This window comes from Bos taurus, chromosome 22 (assembly GCF_002263795.3).
Source record: "Bos taurus isolate L1 Dominette 01449 registration number 42190680 breed Hereford chromosome 22, ARS-UCD2.0, whole genome shotgun sequence".
NCBI classification, from domain to species: Eukaryota; Metazoa; Chordata; class Mammalia; order Artiodactyla; family Bovidae; genus Bos; species Bos taurus.
In genome coordinates, this window is record NC_037349.1 from 11,989,516 (window position 1) to 12,002,805 (window position 13,290).

General features: G+C 49.4%; 1 protein-coding gene across 7 annotated transcripts in view; it reads right to left on the reverse strand.

Annotated features, from left to right (window-relative positions):
- SCN5A (sodium voltage-gated channel alpha subunit 5) overlaps positions 1 to 13,290 on the reverse strand; it is a 105,026-nt gene that overhangs the window by 14,093 nt on the left and 77,643 nt on the right. For all 7 annotated transcript variants that reach the window (XM_059879457.1, XM_024982393.2, XM_024982396.2 and 4 more), the window contains 3 exon segments: positions 7,387 to 7,560; positions 3,490 to 3,612; positions 1,132 to 1,413 (listed from right to left, as the gene is read on the reverse strand). In XM_059879457.1, the coding sequence (XP_059735440.1) occupies positions 1,132 to 1,413; positions 3,490 to 3,612; positions 7,387 to 7,560 (579 nt within the window).

Genomic DNA, 13,290 nt, shown 5'->3' on the forward strand with positions numbered 1-13,290 from the left:
TGCGGTGGGACCTGCTGGGGACCACCCAAGGTTACGAAGTGCCCGTGACCGGATTCTTTCTAGCCACTGTGCGGGTGTGTCTGCAACGGCAGGCAGCTCTCAGACTACAACGGGGGCTTTCCTTCCGAGTGTTGACATTCAGAAGGGAAGGCTTTCTGGGTTGGGTTCTAATCCTGTTCCCCATGAAGTATTTCAGACACTCTGGAGAAAGCTACTCCTGGGATTTAAGAGACGGGTGGAGTTGCTTCCCTGGTGGCTCAGCAGTAAAGAACCCACCTGCCAATGCAGAAAATGTGCAGGAGGCTAAGATTTGATCCCTGGGTCAGGAAGATCCCCTGATGAAGGAAATGGCAACCCACTCCAGTAATCTTGCCTAGGAAATCCCATGGACAGAGGAGCCTGGTGGGCTACAGTCCACGGGGTCACAAAGAGTCGGACACGACTGAGCAACTAAACAACAAACAACAATGGAGGTGTGAGGGGAAGTGTGAGTTCCCCTCTGCTCAGCACTAGAGACAGGTGTCTGGGCTTTGCACTGGGACAAGAAGAAAAAGCTGCAGCTTTACGTGTTACAGTTCTGTTTGCGGTTCTGCTGTCAAGGCTATTTGTATGCTGTGCGTTAGAGTCACTGAAGCCATCGTCCTCACAAATCAATAGAAACTTTGGTAGGGCCATGAGTGTTTGAACATCCTGCACATTAAAGATGAAAGTAAACATATTCTTTTAAACAAGGCAGGAGGAATCACCCCCTTGTATAACGAGGGGCGGCCAGAGTCACAATTTTGCTAACGGTTCAGTCCCTGGGTGTCTGTGGTCATTCATTTGCAACCTGTGCTATCGCACTGCCAAACTGACAGTGTGAGGAGTCAACCTGACTGCTGGCTGCAGAGCTGGGTAAAATGCCCCAGTGTGGAGTCTCACGCCATATTTGGAGAGTGTAGCATCTTCCTTAGAAAGGAACATCTGGCACCTTCCCAAACAGACAAGAAGTCTCTGGAGAATCCTGACCTCTTGTGAGGATCCAGAGTGGCCCCGCTGTCCCCCTCCTGCCCACAGCCTCGGGGAAGGTACCTGTTGCTGGACAACCAGGGAGAGGAAGGCAGCCCCCCCACCGCCCGCCACAGGACTCACCACCTGCAGAAGGGCCAGGTACCCGGCCCCCACGTTGTCAAAGTTGACCTTCACCTTGGTCCAGTACAATTCGCCAGTCACGTTGAAAGACTCACAGTCGCTCTTGTTGTTCACGATGGTATAGTTCAAGGGCAGGTCTCCCTCGGTCTGGTTGATGCATCTCCCAAACTTCCCCGCGAAGAGGTTCACGCCCATGATGCTGAAGATGAGCCAGAAGATGAGGCAGACGAGGAGGACGTTCATGATGGATGGGATGGCGCCCACCAGGGCGTTAACCACAACCTCAAGTGGGCAGAGAACAGACTCAGTTTCTGGGGGTGCTCAGAATGCACCCCCTTTGTAAGATCCACCCCCAAACCTACTGAACTCCCTGGGTGTAGGTCCTTGCGGGGGTACGGGTGGGGAACATTTCCTGTCAACAAGAAAGAACAGTCCATGGCTGGAAGCTCTGGTGGGCAGTGAGAGAGAGCACATGTGCCTTCTGCTCTGCATCCCACACTCACACAGCTCAGAGCCCTCTGTCTTATCCTTCATAGCACTGCCCGGAATCCATGACCTTCAAACTTAACTTTCAACACAGTCTCTGCTAGATAGTATGCCAGAAATCTGATGGGGAAGAAAGGGTCTCTGGAGACACATTCTCTGGGCTGAGTTTCTGGTTCATTTTGGGGCTGCTGCTCCTGAGATGGATGGGTGTTCTCCCGCAAAGCGTGCCCAGGGGCTCTCTGGGTGGTGCGTGTGGAGGGTGCTCAGGGCTGGCGGGGCGGTGTGCACGCACTGGGCCTCTGTCCGCTCCAGGGAGCGGCCCTCTGACCCTGTGGAGCCACGGCCCCGTGCTCTCTTCATTTAAATTCACAGCACCCAGGAGAGGCATCCTTGGCAAAAAGCACTGGGGACTTCACTCCAGGGAGGGACCTAGTCCCCAGCTGTCTGTGAGCCAGGAACATGTTTGCCACACAAACTGGAGGCGGAGCTGGCGTGGGGCTGTGTGGTGGGTATGGTGCCAGGACGGGTCATGCTGACATGTGCAGAGGAAGTGGGAGGGGGGTGCCCCTGGCCCAGCATGCAATGAACATGGGAACAGGGTGGAAACCAACTCTCGCATTTGCCTTTGGCTGGCTTTGTAGCCAGTAGCCACAGCAGAGGCGATCCTGGTAACTAGTGTCTCCCCCATGTCCCCGCGCCCCAGAACCAAGTGTTTTTTTCTCCCATTGGACATTTGGGAGCATCTAACTTAGGTCGGATTATTCACTTGTGAGTGGCTTCCCACCAGAAATAAGCAGTTTGTTTCTCCATGGATCAGGGATGTGGGCGAAGTTCAAAACCATCAACCGAATGGGGCTGCAGAGTGGTGTCTTCTGGGTCAGTGAGAGACACACAGAGCTGTCTGCTAAAGTCACAACAGAACCATGCACATTTCGTACAAACAATAAAAAACTCAATAAAACTCATACTGTTATGCTGCTGCTGCTGCTAAGTCACTTCAGTCATGCCCGACTCTGTGCGACCCCATAGACAGCAGCCCACCAGGCTCCCCCATCCCTGGGATTCTCCAGGCAAGAACACTGGAGTGGGTTGCCATTTCCTTCTCCAATGCATGAAAGTGAAAAGTGAAAGTGAAGTCGCTCAGTCGTGCCCGACTCTTCGCGACACCATGGACTGCAGCCTACCAGGCTCCTCCATCCATGGGATTTTCCAGGCAAGAGTACTGGAGTGGGTTGCCATTGTTATAAAAAACAATAAAATACTCAAACACATAGGCTTGTTTTCTTGCTATATATCACGGGTAATGTTTTTTCTTGCTGGGCTTTTAAATTTGCCTTAAATGTGCACATTCTTTGGTAAAACTTAGTGACTGGAAAAAAGGCAGAGCTCTCTGCACTTAGAAAATAGTGCCAAAGAGTTTACTAAGCAAATCAAACTGCTCTCTGATCGGTAGGACTACAACTGGCTGCTTGCTTGCTTCCTTTATCCTCACTAGCCCTGCCCTACTGCCCATCCTAGAGGGGAGGCAACCTGTGTCTGTCAGGAGGCGGGGGACACAGACGGGCACAAGGAGCCAGGGCACACAGACACGAGGCCCCATGGGAGAGCAGAAACTGAAGGGGCCCGGGCTGGCGGGGCTGGGCTGCAGCTGAGACACCCGTGGTCCAGCCCTTGCTTCCTTTCCTTTGTCCAGTGCTCTCTGGCCCTCGTGGAGCCCACAGGGCTGGGGCATCGGGCCTGGGGGGAGATTCTTACAGCTCTCCACCTCCGGGCACCTCTAAGCCCAGCCATACCTCCTGGAGATCTCACACATGTTTGCAGCAGGTCAGCAAGTGAGTCTGGGGGTCCCCTTTACGGGGGGACCCCTCTTACCCTCATGCCCTCAAATCGTGACAGGGCTCGCAGGGGTCTGAGCGCACGCAAGGTCCGCAGTGACTTGATGGGGCCCATCTCAGCAAAGCCCAGGGCGTTGGCCACCAGGCTGATCAGCGAGACCTGTGGGAGACAGGGCGGTGAGGCCATGAGGCCAGCTCGAGACTGGTGGTGGGGCTCTTGGCCTACCGAACTCAGGCTGGGTTCAGTGAGAGAGCCAGCAGGCCTCCCCGTGTCCAGGCTTTATGATTTCCAGCTGGATCGTCTTCACAGGCTGTCCTGTGCTGGGTCAGCCTTGCCCAGGCCCAAGAGGCTGGGGACAAGGCCAGGCGTGTCCCAGCTTTCAGGCCTTCACCACGGACGGGCCTGCGGTGTGCACTGCATACACATGTCTGTGATAGCTCCACTCACCCCAGGCCTTGGAATGCATCTCCCCAATCTACAGATGAGAAAATGGAGTTCCAAAGCCACCTGCTAGTGTGGAAGAGCAGGGCCACAAAGCCTGGGTGGCTTTAGGTCCCCGTGTGCTTTCCTTCAAATCAGATTCTTGGGCTGGCCCATCCCCTCCCCCAGAGTAAACTCTCTGGGGGAAGAAGGACCATCCTGAGTTGAATGAGAGCAGACAGACCATCCTGGGGCATTTCCTCAAGGCTGAACCTTGCAACATTCTATCATCTTCAGGGAAGAGAGGCTCAGATGGAGCCCCTGTGGACTGCTCTCTGCTTCCTCTGCCCTGCCCCCACTGGGACATTTCTACCCCTCGGACTTTATCCTTCTAAAGCTCCATGGGCATCCAATCCCTTCTTATGTCACTGCTGGCCAGTGATCACAGGTTGGAAGTGGCCTCCTGCCTGACCTCGCTGGCTATCACCATTACCGCCATCCGGGCTCTGAGGGCAGCCTGGGGTTGGTGAGGGGCCATGGGGAGTGGGGGGTAGGTGTGACCCCCATAGCCTGCTCCAGGCTTGGAAGTGCAGGTTGGGAGAAGGCTGGGCAGAAGAGCTTGGAGGAGCTGCCTCCTCCAAGGACTCCCAGGATGGACTTCTGTGCTGCCCCGACTCACCCCTCGAGGATGCTGGTCCCCACTCTGGAGAGGACGAGGGGCCTCTCTCAGGGACCTGCTGCTGAGGCCAGGGTCCCAGGGACCAGGTCTGGCCAGGCTCCCTAGCTAGTCCCCAGCAGGCCGCCCTTGTCTGTTTCTTCCCAAGCTTGCCCCAACTTTCCACCCGATCTCAGCTGATGGCAGCTCCATCCTTCCAGCTGCCCAAGCCACAAGCCTTGGCATCATCCCTGCCTTCTCTGTCTCACACACCCGACATCCAACCCATCAGGATTTCCTGTTGGCTCTGCCTTCAAAATACCTCAGAAGACCAAATATTTCTCACCACTTCCACTGCCGCCATCCTGGCCAGGCCACCGTCATCTCTCCCCTGGATTACTGCCACGGCCTCCCAACCTTCCCCCTGCTTGCACTTCCCCTCCCCTGGACAGGGTGATCCTTTCATAATGGGTCAGATGATGTCATTCTTCTGTCCAAAGCCCTCCAGCACCTCCCATTTCATTCTAAATAAAGGCCCATGGTTTTTCAAAGGCTGCATGCGTTCTACCCCATGCAGTCTGGCCTCAACTCCTGCACTTCCCGTCCCCTCCTCTGCTCCAGCCACTCTGCGCTCCTTGTGGTTCCTCGTGTCCCAGGCACTCTCCCACCACAGGACCTGTGCACTGCTGCTCCAACCTCTGCTTGGAATGTTCTGCAGACGTCTGCCTGGCTAGCCCCAACTTCCTTCAAACATCGCCACAGTTGGCCTACTTTCAGCCAGCTTGTTTAAGTTGTCATCTGGGTCTTCTCTTCTCTCTGAGTCCGGGCCCTCCTAATCCCCTTCCCTTTCCACTTCTTTTTCTCCCTGTGTACATCACCAGGGTAATATACAAAGCCGGCTCATGTATTATGCTTCCGGTTCCCAGTCACCTTTCTCCACGCAGGCAGCGACTTTGTCTATTTTGTTCCCTGAGGTCCGCAGCGTCTGCTCTAGCACCTGCATATAGTAGATGCTCGGCAGTTTTTAAAAACTGCACGAATTGAACATGGAAACACCTTTCTCCAGATCTTGAGGCCTGAAGTACACCATTTCCATGGGGTGTGGGAATGGGGTCAGGGGGCACGGCCAGTGTCAGGAAAGCTGGATTCCAGCACTACTTCCTTCTTTTTCTTGGGCCAGGCCCTTCTCTGCTGGGACCCTCAGTTTTCCTCTCCACAGGCTGATTCTCCAATCTTGGGAATTTCAGGCCCTGAGGCCTGGCCTCAGCTAAGTTCTCCAAGGTGGCAGGGGGTGGGAGGCGGGTGGGAGGGGTGTGGGCTTCCCCAGACATATTTGCAGACTCTATCTGGCCTGCCCTGGGGAAGTCAGTCCCACGAAGCTGCAGGAACAGGTGGGTGACGGGGGCCAGGGCGGAGCTGCCAGGCTCCCAGGGCTTCCCACAGCCCCTTAGCAGGGAGGCCCCACGGTCCTTTCCGTCACCTCAGGGAGGCTCTGAGGGCCCCAGGCTATAAGCGCACCCAGAGCCCCTCCCTGACTGCCACCCCAGCACCCCTTACCCCAGCATTGACATCTTTTCAGCCGCTTGTGGTGGCTTGGAGTCACCTGTGAGGAGGCCCACCTATGAGGCTCTGTGTCCGCATGCGTACTCTAGCTCAGGGGGCCACTCAAGCTTGACCTCCCACCAAGGCCTGACCCTGGCCAGGTCCACTGGCCGTCGAGCCCCGACTTGGGCCTCTGGGGCTGCTGTAAGGACTGAGCACAGGCCTAAGCTAGAACTCTAGGAAGCACAGCCCCTGCAGGTGGGCAGAGCCTGACACCAAGCCCAGAAGCCATGGGCATCTTCTGGAAAGCTTTTCCCAGCTTGCACATCCTGACCCACATTCTGTTGTGGGAGAAGCACCACAGCCAGATGGTAAGCCCTCACTTGGGCCCTTCGCCGTGTTCCCTCTGCCCTCAGGGAGCACAGATCCAAGGCTGCCCCGCACCCTGAGCCTCAATTCTCCCCCCGTCACCCTCTGGTTACTCTCCCACTTGACTGTACTCAGGAGCCCCGCAAGACCCCCAACTCACCCTGCTTGCACCCAACAAGGTTCCGGGGCCTGGGGAGCTGTGGGGAAGGGGCTGCATTCCATCTGCCCACCGGGTGCCCAGAGGACATGCCAGCCTCCTACCCCAGGCCCCTCTGGACACATCAGAGACTGGCACAGCCTGCCAGCTACCAGATGACCCAGGGAAGCTGGCCGGAACCCCTCACCCAGCCCATGTTCATGGCTTTCCTCCTCACAGGTGACTCCATCCCGACTCATCCTCCCCGTTGTGGTACCTTCTACCTGAGCCAGGACGACCTCCCACCTGCCCAGCACCCCTTCCCCAACCCCATGCCCTCTGGCCTTTGGTTCACTTCATCCCCTCTCATGTGTAGACATGTAGGCTCTTAACTGGCCACGTGTGTAGTGGTCCTGACAGACACTTCACAAGGTGCCGTGGTGAGGGCTGTAATACAGGCTCATCAGCACCCTGCTTCTGGCAGTCCTGAGAGGGTGAGAACTCACTCCCGCCCTGGCTCACAGCCCTGCCAGGACTGTATGCACTGACGCCCACAGTGAGTCCAGTTTCTCCCAGGAGCAGGGCCTAGACTTCCCTGTGTCCCTGGCTGGGGGTTCTGATTGCCTCCCTTCTGTGACCTCAGACTCAGATCTCCTGCCCCTCTGCCTGCCTTGCAGCACAGCTAAGAGCCTCCACGTCAGCCTGTGGAACTCCCGCCACCTGTCCTGTCCTCCGATCCCTCAGCCTCAGCTCCTTCTCCCACTGGCAAAGGGCGCCCCCTCCCCTCTCTTCCCTCAGGGGCCACACTCACGTCCACGATGAGGAAATCAAGCCAGCACCAGGCGTTGGTGAAGTACTTCTTGAAGCCGTAGGCCACCCACTTGAGGAGCATCTCCAGCACGAAGACGTAGGTGAACATCTTGTCGGCGTACTCCAGCAGGACCTTGATGGTCTTCCGTTCCTCCAGGTAGATGTCCTCAAAGGCCTGCAGACCAGGGTGGGCAAGGCAGACATGGCGTCCTGACCCAGCCGGTCCCAGCCCACATGAGCCTTCATCCCTGACAGCATCCCTCCCCCAGGAGGCCAGGGTGGAGGAGGCCACACAGTGGAGGGGCTTCCGCGGCATGCTCTCTGAGCCCCGTGGGCACCACTGCTGGGTCAGGAAATGGTGTTACGTGGTGTATGGACAACAAGGAAGAATGTGCAGTGAGAATGCTTCCACCTTCACTTTGAAGAGCAAGTCTCAGTTCAGGGCTAGTGCATCCATCATGAAGATCTCTCTAAAACAGCTCACAGCCTATTGTCGGAAACAGCACACATCTATCTCCCCCTGCCCACCCCACTGTGTTTTTACTGTCTTCACTTTGGGCACTTACCTACTTTTCATAGGAAACAATATTGGTTTCCAATGACAACAATCATTCAAAGTTGCCCTTTACAATAAATTTATTCAAACAAACAAAAAACCAGTGAGTGTTTATATCTAATGCAAAATTGCACAGAAGTGATAGTGAAGGCAGTCTGTAGATATGAAGATTAGGAAACACAGGACTAGACAAAGTCAGACCTTCTGCAATCGTCAGAATCTGGGAGTCAGTCTGTCTAACAAGCTAGCTGTTGGTCTTTCCCCACCTCCTCACTCCTGCCTCAACCCAAATCCCTGGGCCGAGAGAGACTCGGATGGCCTCTGCTGCCCTCTTCCAACTCCAGGCTTCCGATATGTATCTGCCCCTCCCCCAGGATGTGCTCTGAGGCTCCCAGTCTAGGCAACTGAATGCGTCACTGAGGGCCCTGGGGAGTGCCTCCGTCTTTCGCTCTGGGCCTCCCTGTGCGACTGCAGGGCCTCTGTGAGCTGCAGTGATCCAGGGGCCCAAGCCATCAGCAGTGCCCAAGGACGCACTGCCCAGGCGACACGTGGTTAACCTGGTCTGTGTAGGTGGGACAAAAGGATAATTCAGGTCCCCAGGTGGGGTTTGCGGATTCTTCAAGATAAAAAGCAGGCATTTTTTTTTCTGATTATAAAAATATGTGTCTTTGATAAAAAAATGAAATAATACAGAAATTATAAAAAAGAGAATAAACAACAATAACAACAACCTCCATCCCCACAAATAACCCAATCGAAAAATGGGCAGAAGACATAAATAGACATTTCTCTAAAGAAGACATACAGATGGCTAGCAAATACATGAAAAGATGCTCAACATCACTCATTATTAGAGAAATGCAAATTAAAACTACAGTGAGGTACCACCTCACGCCAATCAGAACGGCCATCATTAAAAAGTGTACCAATAACAAATGCTGGAGAGAGTATGGAGAAAAGGAAACTCTCCTACATGCTTGGTGGAACTGTAAGTTGGCGCAGCCACTGTGGAAAAGAATGCAGAGGTTCCTCAGAAAACCAAAAATAGAACTGTCATACGATTCAGCAATCCCACTCCTGGGCAAAGACCCAGACAAAACTCTAACTCAAAAAGGTAAATGTACCCTCTATGTTCATAGCAGCGCTATTCACAACAGCCAAGACATGGAAACAAAAATGTCCATCAACAGACGAACGGATAAAGAAGATGCGGTGCATATTTACAATGGAATATTAGACCGAAAAAGGAATGAAATTGGGTCATTTGTAGTGATGTGGATGGACCTTAAGTCTGTCATACACAATGAAGTAAATCAGAAAAACAAATACCATGTATTAACGATATATATGGAATCTAGAAAAATGGTGCAGGGCAATACTGTTTGTAGGGCAGTAACAGAGATGCAGACGTAGAGAATGGACATGTGGAAAAGGTGGTGGTGGGGACAAGGGAAGGGTGGAACAAACTGGGAGACATATACACATACATGGCATTGACATATATACATACATGGCATTGACATATACACATACATGGCATTGACATATATACATACATGGCATGGACATATATACACTACCATGTGTGAAACAGCTAGCCAAAGCAGTCTTAAGAAAGAAAAACAGCTGGTGCAATCAAGCTCCCTGACTTCAGCCTACATTACAAAGCTACAGAAATCAAAACAGTATGGTACTAGCACCACAAAAATAGGAATATAGATCAATAGAACAAGACAGCCCAGGAATAAGCTCACACACCTCTGGTCAATTAATCTACAACAAAAGAGGCAATACTATACAATGGAGAAAAGACAGTCTCTTCCATAAGTGATGCTGGGAAACTGGACAGCTACATGTCAAAGAATGAAATTTAGAACATTCTCTAACACCATACACAAAAATAAACTAAAAATGTATTAAATACCTAAATGTAAGATCAGATACTTTAAAACTTTTAGAGGAAAACATAGGCAGAACACTCTTTGACATAAATCGTGGCAATATATTTTTGGATCCACCTTTTAGAGTAATGAGAATAAAACAAAAACAAACAAATAGGACCTAATTATACACAAAAGGATTTGCACAGCAAAGGAAACCATAAACAAAGCCAAAAGGCAACCCACAGGATAGGAGAAAATATTTGCAAACAAAGTGACCAGCAAGGGATTCATCTCCAAAATATACAAACAGCTCATTCAACTCAATATGCCCCCTGAAATAGACACTTCCAAACAAAGCACACATATGGCCAGAACGCACGTGAAAGGGTGCTCCACATCACTAATTATTAGAGTAACGCGAATAGAAACCACAGTGAAACCAGCATCAATCACCTCACACTGTTAGAATGGCCATTACCAAAAAGCCTACAAACGATAAATGCTGGAGAGGGTGTGGAGAAAAGGGAACCCTCCCACACTGTTGGTGGGAATATAAATTGGTACAACAACTATGTATTCAGTATTGAGGTTACTTAAAAAGTAAAAGCTAATCCAGCAATTCCACTCTTGGGCATATAGTTGAAGAAAACTATAATTTGAAAAGATGCAAGCACCCCGATGTTCACCACAGCACTATTTACAACAGCCAAGACATGGAAACGACCTAAATGTTAACTGACAGAGGAATACATATACACAATGGAATATTACTCAGCCATAAAAAAGAATAAAAATTCCATTTGCCTCATGGATGGGCCATGGAGATTATCACAGTAGGTTAAGGCAGAGAAAGACAAATATCATATGTTATCACTTAAATGTGGAATCTAAAAAAAACCCACAAAATGATACAAATGAATTATTTATAAAACAGAAACAGATTCAGACACAAAAAACAAACTTATGGTTGCCAAAGGGAAAGGTAGGGGCGGTGCATAAATTAGGAGTTTGGGATTAACATGTACATACTATTCTATATAAAACAGATAATCAACAAGAACCAGCTGTATAGCACAGGGAACTCTACTCAATATTCTGTAATAAGCTATATGAGAAGAGAATCTGAAAAAGAATATGGATATATGTATATTTAGAGCTGAATCACTTTGCTGTACATCTGAAACTAACACAACATTGTAAATGAACTATATTCCAATATAAAATAAAAATTTAATTTAAAAAAGACTACAAAAAGTTAAAAACAAAAAGAATGAGGTACACATGTAAAAGAAAGTAAAAGAAAGCCCTTGCCTATTCCAAAGGCCAGAAAAAAATGACCTTTCTTTTCTATTTCTTTCCTTCTTGTTTCATTGTTTTGTATCATAATTTAAAAAATCTAATATATTTTGGTAAGGAGTAAATATCTATTTTAATATTTTTTCTAGAGCGACTCGTCAAGTGTCCTAACACTTTATTAAAGAACCCACTCTAAATCCACAGAGTAGAAGTCAACACTATAATCTGCTGCTGCTGCTGCTAAGTCACTTCAGTCATGTTTGACTCTGTGCGACCCCATAGACGGCAGCCCACCAGGCTCCTCCGTCCCTGGGATTCTCCAGGCAAGAACACTGGAGTGGGTTGCCATTTCCTTCTCCAATGCGTGAAAGTAAAAAGTGAAAGTGAAGTCCCTCAGTCGTGTCCGACCCTCAGTGACCCCATGGACTGCAGCCCTACTAGGCTCCTCCGTCCATGGGATTTTCCAGGCAAGAGTACTGGAGTGGGGTGCCATTGCCTTCTCCGATAATCTACTACACTTCTATATTTGCTTACGACTTCTGTGTGGTTCCATTGCTCTCCTGGTCGATTCCTGAATTTGTGTCACACAAATTTTCCTAGTCACTTTTCATAATTTTTAAGATACATTTAAACAACGTTTTGTCAAATTCCCTTTAAAACATTAGAAATTTATTACTGCATTGAGTTTATCAACTGTTTTAGGAACTAATTCAGTCTTTCTGCTCAAGGCTGGAGTATATTTGTAGTGTGTTTATCTGTTTGTCTTCCTTTACACTCCAAAGGAAAGTTTAATAGTTTTCTTCATGTATCTGTTATACATTTCATGTTATATTTATTCTCAGTTATTTTATGGTTACAATGCCTGGCATCTAAGGACTATTGGAGAAATGTTACTTGTGACTAAATGTTTCTATTACAACAGCAACAATTATTTGTACATTTGTTTTATAACTAGCCATATTATATGGCTATGCTATGCTATGCTATGCTATGCTAAGTCGCTTCAGTCGTGTCTGACTCTGTGTGACCCCACAGACGGAAGCCCACCAGGCTCCCCTGTCCCTGGGATTCTCCAGGCAAGAACACTGGAGTGGGTTGCCATTTCCTTCTCCAATGCATGAAAGTGAAAAGTGAAAAGTGAAAGTGAAGTCGCCTAGTCGTGTCCGACTCTTAGCGACCCCATGGACTGCAGCCTACCAGGCTCCTCCGTCCATGGGATTTTCCAGGCAAGAGTACTGGAGTGGGGTGCCATTGCCTTCTCGGATTATATGGCTATATATATTATATTATACGGAGAAGGCAATGGCAATTCACTCTAGTACTCTTGCCTGGAGAATCCCAGGGACAGGGGAGCCTGGTGGGCTGCCGTCTATGGGGTCGCACAGAGTCGGACACGACTGAAGCAACTTAGCAGCAGCAGCAGCATATTATATTATATTATATATAATGGCTATACACATATATAATATTATATATTATATATAGCTATATATATTATATATATAATATATCCATATTATATTATATTATATTATATGGCTAGTTATAAAACAAATGTACAAATAATTGTTGCTGTTGTAATAGAAACATTTAGTCACAAGTAACATTTCTTCAATAGTCCTTAGATGCCAGGCATTGTAACCATAAAATAACTGAGAATAAATATAACATGAAATGTATAATAGATACATGAAGAAAACTATTAAACTTTCCTTTGGAGTGTAAAGGAAGACAAACAGATAAACACACTACAAATATACTCGAGCCTTCGAAAAAGCAAGAGAGTTCCAGAAAAACATCTACTTCTGCTTTATTGACTATGCCAAAGCCTTTGACTGTGTGGATCACAATAAACTGTGGAAAATTCTGAAAGAGATAGGAATACCAGACCACCTGACCTGCCTCTTGAGAAACCTGTATGCAGGTCAGGAAGCAACAGTTAGAACTGGACATGGAACAACAGACTGGTTCCAAATAGGAAAAGGAGTACGCCAAGGCTGTATATTGTCATCCTGCTTATTTAACTTATATGCAGAGTACATCATGAGAAACGCTGGGCTGGAAGAAGCACAAGCTGGAATCAAGATTGCGAGGAGAAATATCAATAATCTCAGATATGCAGATGACACCATCCTTATGGCAGAAAGTGAAGAGGAACCAAAAAGCCTCT